At 45.6% G+C, this 17804-nt stretch overlaps 1 protein-coding gene across 1 annotated transcript in view; it reads right to left on the reverse strand.

Annotated features, from left to right (window-relative positions):
• RASSF3 (Ras association domain family member 3) overlaps positions 1–15717 on the reverse strand; it is an 84860-nt gene extending 69143 nt beyond the window's left edge. The window contains exon 1 of the mRNA XM_019543292.1: positions 15516–15717. Within this exon, the coding sequence (XP_019398837.1) occupies positions 15516–15626 (111 nt within the window). The 5' untranslated portion in view covers positions 15627–15717. The remainder of the gene's footprint in view (positions 1–15515) is intronic.
• Between the last annotated feature and the right edge of the window lie 2087 nt (positions 15718–17804).

Below are 17804 nucleotides of genomic sequence, written 5' to 3' on the forward strand. Positions count from 1 at the left end.
CAGGAGGGACCCATTCTGCATCCAGCCAGCTACTGCCCCAGAGACTGAAGGGGAGAAATAAATAGCTCCACATCTCCATCCCCTGAGCAGCGCAGCCCCACAAGCCGGCACTGCCTGAGGGGGACTGGAGCGAGGCGGCCGCTGCACCGCGGCCCCTCACCTACCTGCCGACATGGCCCCGTTCACCGTGGTGCCCGGCCTCCCACACATGCAGCCTCAGTGGCCTCAGCGCTGCGAGCCCGGGGTTTGGTAGATACCAGCTCCCACCGCCTTGCCCCGCCTGCCAAGGCCCCCCCATGCTGGCTTCCCACATGCTGCTGGGGACAGGAGGAGGCCGGCTAGGCTGGCACCAGCTGGCAGAAGTGGCAGCAGAGCCATGTGCCGCTCAAGACCGACTGGCACAGGCAGGGGGAAAATGCAGCTGAGCCCCTGCCACTCCGGCTAGGCTCATCCCATCCCAAATGGCACACAGCTCCGCTGTTGCTTCTGCTGGCTGGTGCAGACCCGGCCGGGCTCCTCCCGTCCCCAGCAGCTTGTGGGAAGCTGACTTCAGCCGCATGCTGCTCCGGATGGGACAGACCCAGCCGGGTCAGCACCGGCCAGGAAAAGCAGCATGCAGCTGAGGTCAGCTTCTCACACGCTGCTGGGGACAGGAGGAGCTCAGCCGGGTCTGTACCAGCCAGCAGAAGCGGTGGCGGAGCCATGTGCCGCTCAGGATGAGACGAGCCGGGCTGGAGCAGCACGGGCTCAGCTGCATTTTCCCCCTGCCTGCACCGGTCAGTCCCAAGCGGCACATGGCTCCACCGCTGCTTCTGCTGGCTGGTGCCAACCTGGCCCGCCTCCTCCCGTCCCCAGCAACACATGGGAAGCCAGCTTCAGCTGCACACTGCTCTGGATAGGACAGAGCCTCCTGGGTTGGCACCAGCCAGCAGAGGTGGCAGCGGAGCCATGTGCCACTTGGGACTGACCAGCACAGGTAGTGGGAAAGTGCAGTTGAGCCCCTGGTGTTCTGGCTGGGCTCATCCTGTCCCAAGAGGCACGTGGCTACTCCTCTTCCCACACGCACCGCATCAGCAACGTCAAGCTGACGCAGTGCATGTGGGAACCCTGTCCCTCCCCCAGCCCTTCAGCAGCCATTAGGAAGCTGATGAGGGGCTGGGCGTGGGACAAGGGGTGGGAACAAAAGTAAACAATGTTTACTTTCATTTCCCATCACAGCACCCCGTGCCTCAGAAAATGCCTTGGCAGGCCGCATTTAATGCGAAGCACAATGTAAGACATGGCACCTTAAGAGACTTTTGGCCAGAAAGCTCCTGACCAGGCAAGCTGTTGCCCGTGAAAACTTATTCCTCTCTGAACCAGGAGTTTCTAAAGTGCCGCCCTACCCTACCTTCTGCCTGATTTCACACTAACATGGCCAATCATCTTCTTTTAGTACCGATAATGCCCCTTTGACTCAGTTCCTGGAGTATTTCCAATACTAATTTTTATGTATAGGCACCTGATGCAGTAACTGTTCTGTCTGTAGTATAAAACTGTTGTTTGTACTGCATTTAGGACAGTGGGATCCTTATCCATGACTAAGGGTCCTGGAAGTAGAACTTTAAAAGAAGAGCAGTTGCCTTCCCTTCCCTTTCTTCAGTCTCTGTTTTGTAAAGAAACAAGAAAACTTCAGGTCTCAAAATTTCCTCCCATTCAGGTGTGACCCTTACTAGGCACCTCATGCAACAATCACCATGGTTTGATCTTTAACATTAAGCCGCAGTTATATCAGTTTCACTGTACACAAGCCTCATGGTGAAACTCTGACTGGACATCGTTAGTTTTATAAGGTTTCCTAGATATTACACAAAGAAAAAAGTAAGGTAGATATTTGAAATTAAAGGGGATTAGCTCAACGGAACAGAGACTTCCATAATCTCATAGCCATTATTTATCAGTGAATATATATATAAAATATAAGCAATATACAGTCCTGTCAATTTGGCATGAAATTTAGATACATGTTGTCCTTTACAGAACATGGGCCTTAGAGTGTAATTAAGCAGTATAAAAAAATGTCTCCTTTTCCTATTCAATACTAAGTTTTCCATTAAATACTTTTCAAAGGTTGTAGTAGGCAACTGTTAATCCTCTGGAGCACGGTTTATGCATAAGAGGGCTAGTCATCAAGATCTTCAACATGTACACCTAAGCAGGAGTTTGGAGGAGTTGAGGCTGCCCAAGACCTACTATCCCTGCTTTAGACCATTGAGACAAAGACCAGACCAAGCCCAGTGCCTCAACAGTTGTACCCTCTGCCAGACAGCAACAGATAAGAACTGCTGCTGACTGACTAATGCCTTAGCAAGGGCATGTTTCTGTCAGGGTGATGTACTGTAGTCATAAGCAAAGTGTTACAGAACAGTTAATAAAAGAAAGTGTAGGAGAATAAAGGTCACTACTTAACAACAAGATGCAAATATTGTAGAGACAGCTTTCAGCTACTTAACCCACACCTCTTCCCATGGGGGGAGGAGAAAGAGAGACTTATAAAATCATGCAATCCTTTTAGTGGTGCATAGATAGAGATTTTGGGGACCAATAGCTGATTTTTAAGGAGACATACTGACTTATTGGAAATTCGCCAGTAAGTCTGTTGTGGTAGAAGGAGTGGGGAGCAAAGGGGCAAGGGGGGGAACGCAGATCAATGCCCCCACGGTGAGGGAGGAGTGGGGCAGGAGCTGGGGCAGGCACTGCCCAGCCACGGCGGGGCAGGATGGGGCGCAGGATGGAGCCACGGCTCATCTGCGGTTGTGTGCACACGGGTATTTATCGGCCAAATCAAAATCAGCCACATCCAGCCAATTTCCAATACAGTCAATTTTCTTTATATCAGTGCCAATCCAATAATAGGACCAATGTATCGGTGCACCTCTAGGTCCTTTACTTCAGTTTCTACTCTGATTTCTAATAAAGTGAATGATCAAGCCACTATTAGTTTCGATGAAAACTGCATCTGATCCTCAACATCAGATCCTAGTACTAGAATACCACCATAATGGGGATGGGCTTCAGGCTTCCCCAAGTATATGATATGGATGGTCAAGGACCATAGCAGCACACATGGTCTAAAGACTTAAATAGCTCCACCCATATGCAACATGATTAGATCACCATACACCCATGATTAGATCAACATGAAGATTTAAATAAAGGAATAACCATACTAACTCTGGACAGCAGGAAATAAATGGACCCCAGATCTTTTTTTCAACCCAGGTGGCTTATGAACTGCTTAATTTGCAGAAGGCTTCTGAATTAAGAACAAATGGCTCAGCTGTTTGCTGTACTTGTTATTTCAAGGGGGTACTGCTTCTCCACTCAGCTGGATTTCATTAGAAGCCCCACACAGGTGATTGGAGAAGCTCTGAAAAGCTATGGCAAACATCTGGGGCACCTCAGCAACTTGCTGCTGCCCTATAAGTGCCAGATGGTTTGCAAGCCTTTTATCTTTATAGAAAGGAACCTAACTGCCAGAAACTGGATTGTACTGTAATCATTAGCAGTGTATTAAAAGCAGAACTATTATAGATTTCATAGACTTTAGGGCTGGAAGGGACCTCACAAGATTGTCAGGTCCAGCTCCCCTGCCCAAGAGACAGGAAGTCAGATCATCCCAGCAAGATAAGCATCCAAGCTTTTCTTAAAAGGTATCCAGAGTAGGTGCTTGCACCTCTTCCAGGGTGAATCTATTCTATACTCTGGAGACCTTGACAGTAAAAAAGTTTTTCTTTATGTCTAGTCCAGAACAGTTTTCCAACAGTTTGTAACCATTAGACCTTGTCTTCCCTTGGGGTGCCCTGGTGAAGAGACATTCTTCCAGTTCCTGATGCACACCCCTTATATACTTTTAGGCCACCAAGTCACTCCTGAGCCTTCGCTTCTCCAGGCTGAACAGTCTCATCATAATGCCTGTTTTCTTGACCTCTAATCACGCACGTGGCTCTCCTCTGGACTCTCTCAAGCTTCTCCACATCCTTTCTAAAGTGTGGAGCCCAGAACTGTATTCAGTACTCCAGCTGCAGTCTCACCAAGGCTGAGTAAAGCAGGAGGATGACAACTTCTTGGGTCTTGCTTAAGATGAATCGGTAGATGCAAACCAGAGCTTTATGTATTTGTTTTGCCAGCTGCAGCATCATATTGGTGGCTTGTGTTCATCTTGTGGTCTATCATGACCCCAAACCTTTTTCGGTTATGGTGATAATGAATCTGCCAAGCCTTTAAGTATGATGTAGTAGTAAGTATAAGTATTAAAAAGTATTACAAGTGTAAGTATTAAAACACAACTTTGAAGAAAACAACAAAAATAATTTGCATATAATGTTTTCCTCCAGAATGATTTACTTTCTAGTAGAAAACAGAACAAAACCACCACAAAACGTGTTCAAGAGAGACAAATCTTCCATTTTAAAATTCCTGCCATGGTGTCTCATGTCCCATTCTCTTGCTGGCTGCATCTTCTTGATCCACCACTCTCCCCCATAAATACTAAACTAGTAAGAGGCATGTAGTTCAGCCAGGCAATTCAACTCACAAAAGAATGGGAACATGAGTCATCCATACTACAATAACCCTAATATACTGTGACAGCATTTCTGAACAGAAATTTTAGTTACGATCCAAAATATTCAATTGTTCCTTCTGATAAAAAGCCTAAAATTTTCTATGGAATAAGGTTTTTCTTGTTTTACTGAGAAAAGGACAAAAAATAATTTCCTACTCAAAACAATTTCAATGTAAAATTTCCAGCCAACTCTACTTGAAATTTTATAACTAACAAGGAGGGGAAAATGCAGAAGGAGTAATGGAAATAGTTATTAAACATGCTTTCTAGTTGATATGTAGATATTCTAAAACAAACTGGATATATGTTCAATTTTATTTTTATACAATATTAAGAGGAATGGTGTTATTTTTAAAGATGAATGGTCTTGCCCATGACATCTTGCATAATAACTGTGTGCACGGCCTGCAAGGTTGTTAGCGAGAGATAAGGATAGTATAAAAATAAGGATAGACTTTGAAATCATAGAAAAAAGTTCAAAGTTTTAAGTTAAAATGTCCCAGTTGATCAAAATTTCTGGGGAAAAAGAGGAAAATGGCATCATCTCTAACAACATGTATTAAAGTTAGATCTAAAAACAGGAAAGAAATGCAATGCCAATAAACATGTCGTACAGTAATGCCACTACAACTGCACCTTGAAGCACAAAGCAACCCCCCCGCCAAAAAATACAATGACGTTGATGGAAAAACCCAGCAACTGTAACACACACCCATATGGGTGAGGTTATGTTTACACTTGCTATTTCCTCTGAGCTAGAGGCAGTGGACCTGCTATTGCTGCTTCTATGGATTTCAGTGCTCTGTTTTTCTACAGGTCCCAACTTCTCCAGCAGAGAAAGCAGTAACTGGAAGCCCTGTATTCAGAATTGTCTACCATCTCTCAACCACACGTAGAAATACCTCTCAGCTTTACACAGGGAAAAAAACAAGACCCAAAATGTTACCTGATCCACATCAACTAACACCTGCCCTGCAGTAGGATGTCTGCATGCTTGTCTCTACACATGCACAAATATAGACAGCACCTGACCAGTGCTGTAACAGGAAGAAAAATGGAAGATAAATGTTTTGCTGAATGTTAGCTGGACTGAAGAACATGCTCAGCTTTAAGCATGTGTTTACATTCCACTGACGTCAATGGAACTCAAAAGGAAGAAAACTGTATCTATATAGAAGGCAGTTTCCAAAGCAGCATCTATTTTAAAATTCCTACATAAATCTGAGCAATTAAATGGGGCCCAGTGCTGCCTGGCCCTACATGTAACCCTTCAAATAATTCCAGATTTAGTCTTTTATAAATTAGAACAGAATTTAGGCCAGAACCCTGGATGTAAGGTAAGGAGCTTTGTTCACCTCCTTTACCCCTTCAGAACACTTAGGTTGGCTGGCCTGGCTCCTAAGGATATTATTAAAGGCTAAATTGCATTATAGGTCTACAGTCTCAGTTAAAAGCCTCTGCTAATAAGTCTGCTTAGAATTGATAATTCAGCCCTAAGTTTTTGTACAATGTGACAGGTCATGTCTGTTTTAACATTTCCTTTTGCCTCCTTTGGGTTTTTTTTGCAGTGGCTGTACTCCATGCATCGGTGAACATCTGCTGCTTTTCCTAGCTGGCTGACCCAATCTTGTTCATGCAGTATTTGAAGGAGAAAAAGTGACAAGGACCAGGCTTCCCCGCACTAAGGCTTGGTGGTGGTGGTTGTTACAACTTTTGTTTCCTGCTGTGTGTTCAGATATTCCTATGACTCACTCATCCCCACCACTCATCCTCAGAGCTAAGCACATAAAACCTTCTGTATAGAAAGCAAAGGCAATAGGAAAATCCCAGACTTTAGCTGTATGCAATTATCTGGTAGATCATAGTGAAACGCTGAAATAAGACCTCTGCACAGAACCTCAATCTCATCACCATACTCTACACACATTAAATAAAAGAGTTCTTGCAACTGAAGAACTAGTGTCAGTAAATATTTGGTGTACAACTGAATATCACCAAAACTTATATAACTTGTATATTACTGTGGTAGGAAGGAGAATGAAGTAAAAGGATAAACAAGTTAGTCATACCTTCCTCCCCACCCTGTTCTCCTATTTACATAGTACCAGTATTGTACCTAATTGAGCTGTGATACCTTTAGTTTGATCTACTGCACAGGTTAAAAGTTTTAGCGACCCGAACAGTGTTAGAGGCACTACATTTATCCTCTAGGAACAAACAAATTAATAAGGAAACAAATGCGGAACCTCTACCTCATACAGCGTGCATATAGTCATTAAGTCCCAAAAAATAAAACATCATTACTATCAGATTCCAACTGTGACTGTGCCCAGTTTATACTAGAGTCATTAAAAGTAATGTAAAACATAAACATAAACAAAGTAAAAAGATTAAAAACAAGGTTCTTCAGGTAAATGTGATATCTTTTATTAGACCAACTCAATAGTTAGAAAAATTGTTCTTTGCAAGCTCAGGAACAAACACCCTTCTTCAGGTACACACAGAGTCTGCTGGTGTTTTGTGGGCTATCCTGGGTGGAATAAAAGCCAAAATGCAAAATGTAGGTCTTTGAAAATGCAAATGCATGGCAGTGAAGATCAGGGTAACAGGACACAATAGGTGTGAGACAGTTAAGGGGGGAGAAGAGGGGAATGTTGAACTGGTGATAAAGTGTAGTTGGTAAAACGCAGACAGGTTACCTGGGGTAATCAGATGGCAGGCAGCTTATAATGTGCCATAAATCCAACATTTATATTTAGTCCATCATTTTTTGTATCCAGTAAATTTATGAAGAAGTGCGTAGGCTCATCTATGAAAGGCATTTTGTAAATTCCCTTTGAGGATTAGAACTGAGAGACTGGAGAGAGAGTGGGTGTCTTGTGAGAAATGTGCACCTACAGGTAATTGGGTATTTTTGTCTTTGATAGATTTTTTGTGTCCATTCATTCTGGTGCATAGCTGTTGTGTTGTTTCTCCTACATATTTTCCATCAGGGCATTTAGTGCACTGGATGAGATATTACATTTCTGGAGGTGCAGATGTAAGATCCAGGAATGGTGATGGTATGGGGTGTAGTTATTGTCAGAGTGTTGGAGATATGTTGGCATGTTTTACATTTCTTGTTCTAGTATGGCCTGGTTCCATTAGGTATGGTTTGGCCCACAGGAAATTTGCTTCTGGTGAAGAGCCTGGTGAGGTTCGGTGCTTGTTTAAAGGCTACAATGGGTGACTCTGGAAAGATCTCTTTAAGAATTTGATCTTCTTCCAGTATGGGTTGCAATTGTTTGAGGATTCTCGATTTGTGAGGATTTTGTTTTCGTACTGCAGCACTTCTTCACATGGTATCTGTGTGGCTCTTTCAAAAGTGCAATCCATCTCTCTGGAAGAGTATCCTTGTTGGGTGAAAGCCCTTTTGAGATTTACGAGGTGACAATCATGGGAATTCTCAGTGCAAATTCAGTAGTATAGGAGGGCTTGGCTGTATATTACAGCTTTCTTATCATGTTTAGGGTGATTGCTCATTCCGTACACATATGTATGTTGGTCTGTGGGTTCCTGTATGTTGCAGTCTATATTTTATAGGCCTGTGCAAAGCAGCAAATATTCACTTCAGATTCAGCCAATTTGGAGGACAGTAATTCGATTCAAAGATACAAATCATGGTCCTGATTCGATCTGGCCAGATCAGATCTGAAAGATTTAGTGCCACTTCAGAAATTCGACCATAGACTAAAAAGGCAGCTGATACAGCTGCCTCCAGCTGGTAAGTCTGTTGAGGTTGGGGGAGGAAAGAGGCATGGGAAAGGGAGGGATTGGGGCTGGGACAAGCTGCCCAGCTGGGACAGGGGGCACAGGATACAGGTACAACAGTACTCAGGGTGGGGGCTCTGCCCTGCTCCCGCTTGCCTAGCTGGGGTGGGGGAGAGGGAGATGTGAGCGCAGCTTGCTCCAGGCAGAAGGGGGCAAGAGGCAGCAGGGCACAGCCCCCGCTCCCAGTGCTGCCGTGCCCACATTGTGCCCCCTACCCCCCTGCACTGGCTGGCAAGTGGCAGCATAGCCGGTGCGGGGCTGGGGGGGTGGGGGAAATAGGGGTACGATGAGGGTGTGGGCGCAGCTGTGCTGGGAGCAGGGGCCATACCCTGCTGCTGCTTTTCCCCTTCCATCTGCAGCAAGCTGTGCCCACATCCCACTCCAGCTGGGCAAGTGGCAGCAGGCCACAGTTCCCGCTCCAAGCGCTGCCGCACCCGTATCCCATGACCCCTTGCCCCCCTCCCCAAGTTCCGCGTCCCTCACCCTGGCTGGGCAGTCTGTCCCAGCCCCATCTCCAATCCCTCCCTTCCCCATGCCCCTCCATCCTCCCTCCCCCAACAGACTTACCAGCTGCTTAGTCTATGGCTGAATAGCCGAATCTTTTGCAAATCGATTTGGATGCTTCTAATTGATTCAGAGCTTTTAATTGGTCTTCAGATTCTATTTGGATTCGGAGATTTGGTCTCCAAACTCGGCCACATCTCCTCCAAATCAAAGCTTTGCACAGCCCTAGCATTTTACCACTTTGGTGATTGGCCATAGTATCTAAAAAGGAGATATTGGTGCTGGAGTATTCAAGAGACAGACTGATGGAGGGGCAATGATTATTGAATTTGTGATGGAAATCAGAGCTGGCAGGTTTTTGATGTCATCTGTATATCTTAGGTATAGCATGGGTTTGATGGAACAGTTATTGAGGAATTTCTCTTCCAAGTGGGCCACAAAAAGTCATCTACTTGCACTAATTAAGATGTACTATTTAATTTTCTAGAGCTCTGTTGACTTCTACCATGGTTATAGATGTGCACTGCACCATGATTTTATGCTAAAGCACAACTCAGGTCTAAGTTATTTATATGTAACCATTAGTCAGTTCAATGCCACGAGCGAGTAAAGACAAACAAAAGAATCTAAATAAGGAATGCCAATGTCCATCATCAATGACTCTGATGCTCACCTATGCCCTTAAGTAGTTCTATACCTTTCAGTATCTCCTCTCCAACCATAGGCTGAAGAAAGCATCCCATTTTATCCAGCAGCAAATAAGAACAGAGTGGTCAGCAACTGATCTTTCTCTACGTTTTATATGATGTTCAAACAAAGTAATTTTTCCTTAACCTTCAATCATTTCAGCTGTAAGAATGTTTATAATATGAGATCCACTGACTGCTAAAAAGAGTTATGAAGAAAATGAACTACATTACTATTTTTAGTTTTATATTTAATAAACTTTATGTCTAAATCTCAAACACAAATCTAACCTTTTTGGGTCTAAAGAAAAGTCTAAAAATAGAATCCTCATTTGTTCTAGTAATCAGAAGAGATGTTTTCCCTAGGGACTGTTACTGAGAGCAAACTCCAAGAGATTCGGTAAAGAGTCGCAACAACCCACTGTATGAAACTCTGACTGACTGTGAGTATTAATAAAGCATAAGAGCCAGCATCAGATTCATACTACAAATAACCAACCAACAAAAGGTTACAAGTTACAAAAAGATTTTGTTTTTTGGAAAGTAAGTTCAGTGCTCTGTGCTCACCTAATGAAAATAATTTCTTAATAATAAGATATTCATGCAAATTCAGTTGGACTAAATTTATTTCATCAGGGCCACTGTTAGAGATTAAAAGCAGTAGGTAGAGATTCAGTCTCCCTCACCTCCAAACTTACCCCTTTTTTGTCTCCTTATAAAGTTCTATAACATGTATTTACTTTTCCCCCAGGGACCCAAAATTTCACCGAGTCAGGTAAAGGGGAGGGACAAAGCCAAGGTGTCCTAAAGGAGGCGGCACAACATGACTCTTGGGGAAGGGAATGAACCATGAACCTTCAGGGGGAAGGCAGGGTAGGGAGCAAGGTCTGGCATGGGGTAGTGAGATAAGGCCTGAAATAGGTAGTAGGGAATAAGGATGTTTCCCACATTGTGTCCCCAAAAGCAACACATGCCCTCCTAGCAAGAGGCTGAGTACTCAGGTGTAAGAGCAGCTGTTGCGCTTTGCTGTTGTTATTGTTTAATTATATTAAACAAGATAAGCAGTTCTAGCATCAGCATTGCTCTCACAGATCTATCCCTGACCTCCTTCCATTTTTCATTAGACTGAACACTCCTCAGACAAGTCTGTCTTATTCTCCTTGAGGCACCTCACATTTTGGGCAATGAATAAAACAACCAGAATGATGACCATGTCCCAGTTCACCCTCTCTTAGCTACAAGGGTCATACTAAGATCCCATTGTCTCCACTGCACCTCCAGTGTCCCAGCGGTTGTGTTTTCTCCAGTGCAGGATGCAACTCCCAGGGCTAGGAACTGGCCCAGACAGGCCATTCCGTTGTTTTCCAGCATCTCATCTTTGATGTAAAAATAAGAATGATATACATCTAGTTCTATAGAAAAAACTTCAAAGTGTGAAGCATGTGCAACCACATGCCAGAGTGTCTCTGCAAGAGTTTGGAGAGAACCTAAAGTAACCACTCTGGCACATGAACTGTCCCATTCACTTCATTAACTGCTAAATCAGATGCCAATGATTATGATGATGACAACAATGATGAGGTTGGATGATCTTTGTGGGTGAGGAGGTGGAGTCAGAGAGGACTACAGAAGACACACAATGTTGTCAGGTTTTAAAAACATCTCACAGAACACTAAGCTTTGTAGACTGAATGGAATAAGGCCATTACAAGATGTTTAAACTTGTAAACCAGAAACAAAAATCAATTTGTTTTTCTTGTTACACAACTTAATTCCTGCAGCTCTGGTGTACATCCTATTAACTACAAGAGAGAAATTCAACAATATGCTAATTTTATGGCTGAAAATGACCTTTTCTTCCCATTCCTCTTTCTGCCTCACCTTAAAAAAAAAAAAAAAAAACCAACCTAGGGATCCAATTGTGTTGATTTCTTTGGAAAGTTAGACAAAACAAACTGCAAGCCAGCACAGCACATCTTTCTGCACACAAAATTATAACTTTTTTAAAGACTTCAAAAAAAAAATTTCAAGTGAGAAGGGATGTCAAAGGAAATTAAGGTGGTATAATTAATTAAATATATTGAAATTTACATATGAACACCAATAACCATTACACAAGGAAACAATGCTGCAAAACTATCTGCACATCTGAAGAGAAACAGACAGCAATAGCTGTGGTCTTCCCTCAACTCGCAAGGGACTTGGTATACATTTTTAACCAAACCTCAACATACAAACCAAACTAACATCCTCATATAACCAAAAAGTGTTGTTATGCTAGTTTCCCCCTCCAGCATCAAGAACATTATCAATGACATGATCATGGAAGCCTATGCGCATTTTGCTGTGTTAAGAAAGAAGTTTTCTTAAGAAAAACAAAAAATGCTATGCAATAGTAAGTATAAGCTTTACAACTATAACCATTTAGCTAAGTATTTCTGGTGCTGTAGACACCAGGCTATAGGTGACATCTATTCCAGGCTGTCTTATACATCTCTAATCTGTAGCAACATTTCCACTATCCCACCAAGCACTGAACACTAGAGATTCTATTAGGTGAAACTTATTTTAGTTATTCTCTTGCTCTAACATGAAAAATTCTTACCAGTTAGATACCTGCCTAATTTTGCTTATGAAAATAGTAGCAAGAGTGTTTGTAGGACTGAGGCCTACATGTTTTTAGTATGTCTGTAAGTGAATGTAGAGGATGGACATAATGTTTACAGAAACCTTGACAACAGTTATGCTGCAGGTGTGCTGAGCCCACTTTCTATTTTGCCAACTTGCATAGTCTGGTTTCCTTGTACTCCTATCTCTTGTTTTATACCTTGCCTTTTCTTGCTCTGTGCCTGTACCGTATTCTAGTAGGTTGGTCTGTCCCTTTAGAACAGGGCAATAGAACAGGGTTTTTCTATTACCTCCACCTGCTACATATGGTGGGCTCAGAGCTTGGGAGAGACAAAGTCCCACTACTAGGTAGGGGAGGATAGATAGGTTGTTCCTACTAGGAAAGAGTTGGAACTCTTTAGAGAGACTGAGGGGCCAGGAGCTTTCCAGGTAAGTAAGAAAGGTGAACTCAAGGTGACTGAGAAAGAGGTAGAGTGGGAAGTAGCAAGGGACTCCCAAAAGGCTGCTTTTTTGCAAGGTGCCTGTGCAGGCACTTGAAGTGGGTTGGCCTAAACACCCTGCCCACCACCAGCAGAAGAGACTACTAAAGAAGGAGAAAAAACTCCTGGAAACTCCTCTGGAAAGGTAAAGAATTTGTTGGAGATGACTGGAGGGCAAGGATCATAAACAAATCTCTTGATGGCAAATGATACTTAGTGCTGAAGAGGAAGTGGGGCAGGCTCACTGCATGCGCCATATAACAGAGAGGAAAGGACATAAGGCAAAGGTGAGGAGCGGCAGACAACTAGTAAGGCCCTAGTCCATAACCAGGATTCCCAACTGCCACAGTAATAAGTGTAGGAAGGAGGCGCTAAGAAAGATAGAAACTACAGTGAGGGAAGAGGAGGAAAAAAAAAAAAAAACCATCAAGAGAAAGAAGGGGCACTCCCAAAAGAAACTATGGCTCATCAGTTTCCAAAGGATGAACATTGAACAATGCTTAGACTTCAGGAAGTAGAAAGAGCCATGTGGGAAGGCTGAGTTTCCTAGTTTGAGACCTCATAAACAAAAGGAACAAGAAATGCAGTTTACATAACTTGATTCCTATTTTGCACCTTTGACACACTGTTCCACTTCACATTTCTGAAGTTAGTTCAGCTATTGGTAGAGATCGCTTTTCAAACCTCCAAATTTCCTGCACTTGGGACACAAGCCTACAGTTCACCGAGACAGTGAATGGCCTATTGACTAATACTCCAGTCCCAACTCCATAACAAAATATGAATACTAATTCCATTCTTTGATTTTGAAACTATTTGGAGCTGATTGTTCAGCAATTTGAGATCAGACAAGACACTTGTATCTTTTTTCCCCTCTACCAACCAAGGAGCTGAAATAGCCCCCATTTAACTCATGCTTCCCAGACCCAGCACAACCGTAAATGCAGAACCACACAACAGCCAAAAGGAAAACTAAAACAAAAGATGACAGTATGATTACACCCTACAGAAACATGTAGCTTATACTTCATCACCATGACTTAAATTCCAGTTTTCAGACAGAAACATTCAGTCTACCTAGGTTTTTATAGTCGACCGTTCACATGGGGGTCTGTCTTTTCACAAAAATATAAATATAAATATAAATACCATATTTACTCAATTCTAAAGCAAGGTTCCCCCCTCATTTCACATGGAGAAGAAACCCCCCTGTCTTAGAACTGAGTCTGAGTGTGGGCAGACAGCTGCTGTGGCTTGGACTCTACCTTCTACCCAGTCAGGCTCATAGGCACAGCTGCTGCCCATCCCCTCCCAACCCCTGCCACCCGCGTACCCCAATACTTTCCCCCCTGCAGCCTCTTCTCCCCATCTCCCCTTATGCAGCTTCTGCTTCCCAGCCTGTCCTTCTCCCTCCCCCACTTAGCCTTGCTTCATGCAGCAGGCAGCCTGGGGCACTGAGTACAGCCCCAGCCTGATCCTGTAGCAGTGGCATGGGAGCACAGCTGCTGTGAGGCTGGGGCCATGCTCAATTCCCCAGGCTAGAAGAGAATGGAGCCTGCTGGCATGGAGCAAAACCCGGGGCGGGGGGGGAAGAGAGAGAATGCAAGCTGCTTGACCTCCCCACGCCACCTGCCTGCAGCAGTGAGGGGGATAAATTACAGACAACTCCCCAATAACTGGATTCTATACGTGGAAAATTATAACCAACTGATAACTTTTCCAGGGATTAAAATCTAATTAGTCAGGGATCATCTTAGATATGCAGTCATCTTGGATGCAAGTCAATACTGTGTCTCTGAATGCACTTTCAGAACACCTAGGGAAAGTTACTGTGAAGTTAGTCCCAAGCTAGTCATAGAATCATGGAAAATGAGGGCTGGAAAGGACCTCAGGAGCAAATCTAGTCTCCAGTTGCTCAACCTGTGAGTTGCAACCCAAAAGTGGGTTACAAGAATACATGAAAGAGTCACAAGCAAACTTAAAAAAATGAATTCTCCTTTAAAGGAGAAAAGTGTGGGAAACTATACGTTTTCCCCTGCAGGCCGTGAGGGGCTGCTCGGGCCCCCCGCCCCACACACTGGTGGGCAGGGGGTCAGGACTGGCCGTCGATGTTTACAGATGGCTCCTGGTACAAAAAAGGTTGAGAGCCACTGATCTAGCCCAACCCCCTGCTCAAAGCAAGACCATCCCTAACTAGATCATCCCAGCCAAAGCTACATCCCCAGGGATAGAGATTCCCTCCCGCCGCCGCCTCTGGGTAACCTGTTCCAGTGTTTTACTACCCTCCCAGTGAGAAAGTTCTTCCTAATTCCTAACCTCAACTTCCCTCGCTGCAACTTGAGACCAGGCACAGCAACCGGCTTTATGTCCAGCGCTAGCACCCAGCCCAAACCACAGCAGAGGCCCCAGCTGTGGGAGACACGTTGAAGCGCAACTCCCAGGTGGGAGCAGGCGCTGCGGCGCTGTCAGGAGGGAGCTCCTTCCCCGTCCCGGACCAAAGGCCGAAGTTTCCAAGCGCGCGGCAGCGAGGTGACCCCTGCAGACACCGCCCTCCCGGCCCGGCCCCGCACGCGCTCCTGCCACGTTGCTGCCCCGAGGCGCTCGCGGCCACCTAAAGCGCCGGAGCCCGGAGCCGCGTCCCACGTGCAGGCACCGCTGCAGCCCCGTGGCGCGCCCGTGGGCAACTAAACGCGGTGGGCCGGGGACGAGGTACGGCAGCTCCGGACCACCCCCCCGGGGCACCCCGCAGCGCCTGGGGCAGCGATGTCGCCCGACCCGGCCCGACTCGACCGCGGCACTCACTTGCGGGCCGGGACGGGCTTTGCCCTGCGGCCTGCCGAAGAAGGAGGTGCGGGCGGTGAAGAAGAACTCCTCGCTCTCCTCCTCCTCCAGGCTGCTGTAGCCGCTGCTCATGCTGCCGCCGCAGAGGCCCGGAGGCGCAGAGCGCGCTGCCCGCCGCGGGCTGCGGCTGCTCTGCCCGCCCGGGACGCGGCGAGAGGAGGGGGAGGAGCTGGTGCTGCAGCCGCCACCTCCCGCCCTCCGCGCGCGGGGCAGCCGCCCCCTCGGGCTCCCGCCCCCTCGGACTTCAACCCGCCGCGGCGGCGGCCTCGGACACGCACCCCGCGGGACGGCCCCTGAGGAGAAGGGACACACCCTCCCCCCCCCACACACGCGCTCCGGCCCCTCTTCTTAGGGAAGGAAACTGTCCCGGCCCATTGTCACTACCGCTTTATTTCATTGCAGCCTCAAGTGATAGCTGAGGCGAATGGAAAGAGGGCAGCTGTACTGCAGGAGGGGCCACAACGCGGAGACTCGCCCGCCCGCCTGCTGGGCGGGAAAGTGGCTTGGGGTCCTGTGGTGACCAGGTCTGGGGCCGCGCTTGGTTCTCTTGCAGCAGTTAGTCTCCGAGGAGCCTTCCTGCCCTGCCTAGTTAGTGCCTGACTTCAAGCAGTGATTCCATACAGGAGGTGGGGGGCCTCTGCTTTATCAGCATCAGATCCAGCCACTGGTGTTCCCCAGGGGTCTGGAAATTTGGCAGTGCGGGAGACAATGAACAGGATCACCGTTTCCTCACCAGGAAATGTCCAGGCCTCATGCAATGGGATCAGGCCTGTGACTGGAGTGACCAGGCACCCCTTGTTCTGCCCACAGGACCAAAAGGTTGTGCACTGCTGCATAAGTCTTGTATGTGGAATCCTAGTCTGGAAGGGACCCCCAGAGGTCATTTAGTCCAACTCCCTGCCTCAGGCAGGGTCATCCCTATCCAAACCATCCTATACAATCAATCCATAAACTAAACTCTACATAAGACTACTGTCAATCCTGACACAACACAGACCTAACACCCTGAGCTGTCATGGGTAAAGCAGGGAAACCAGGATAGCCTACATCCTGCTTCTATGAAATGCTGATATATGCTCAAGAGATCGAAGGTACAGGGCCACCCCCACCCCACTACAGAGGAAGGCAAAAGCCTCCCACAGTCTGTACCAATCTGACCATGGTGTAAAATTGTTTCCTGACCCCTTCAGTGCTTAGAGAAAAAGAGAAAGACCTTTTCAGTGAAGTGTGCTACCAATTTTAATCCAGAAAAAAAAATGTGTGCCCAAGGTCTCAAACATTTTGGAAACACTGCTTCAAACTAACAAGATGAACCACCTCTCTTCATTCATGGATGAGCGTAGTGTGAACAATTATACTTAGAATTTTTAGCTACTTGAGCCAAATCTTGTTGGTCCCAAAACACTGGTATCTTTTGCCCTTTTCCTGACTATCACTAATAATCCCTTCTGCAGTGATGACCAGTCCTGAAACCACCAGCACCAAAATGACATTATAGAGTCAGGGAGGCCTAGTCAGCAAAGTATTTGCATACGAGTACAGGAAGCATTTTGCTGGGTCTGTAGCTTACACAGAGGTGGTATAAGAGCTGATTTGCTCTGTGAAGGAATAATTAGGAGTTGCACACATTTGGAAGGACTGATACTTAAAGCAAGAGATGAAAGAGTTGAAAATCTGGAAAGCAGGAGTTGGAGAAAATCCAGGAACAAGAGCAGGGGCTGGCAAAGGAGCCAGTTGTTTGTGTGGCTTAGCTGCAACTAGTGATAGGAAGAGAGTGAAAAGAGATCAAAGCAGGGATTTGGGCTGAAGGTTACTGGATATTTTAAAATCTTCCTCTTCCATTATTCTTCATTACCCTCCCACATGGCCCCAAACATTTCCTGTAGCACTCTCATTAGTGCTCAGTTCCTCAAGTGAAGATACTTTTACAAAAGCTCTAAGAAACCAATGAGCTCCCACACTCCCCCCCCCACCCCCCGATAGAACCTATATAACCATTGGATTTTAGTCATTCATAGAAAGGAACACGTTAAAAGGAGGAGGCAACCCCCTCCCATTAAAAATGAACTACAAAATCAAAAACTTTATTGGGTTACTCTACACTGCATATGGAACATTCCATCTATCGTGGATATGACATTTATAATTCCATCTTGACCAATAATGAAATTCACACAAAATTCTAATTAATCAGTATTTCTGAAAAATCTTCTCTCAACATTTTAATAGCTGTTCTATTTGAGTCTTGTA

Source organism: Crocodylus porosus, unplaced genomic scaffold, assembly GCF_001723895.1.
Source record: "Crocodylus porosus isolate Cpor-Errol unplaced genomic scaffold, CroPor_comp1, whole genome shotgun sequence".
Lineage (NCBI taxonomy): Eukaryota > Metazoa > Chordata > Crocodylia > Crocodylidae > Crocodylus > Crocodylus porosus.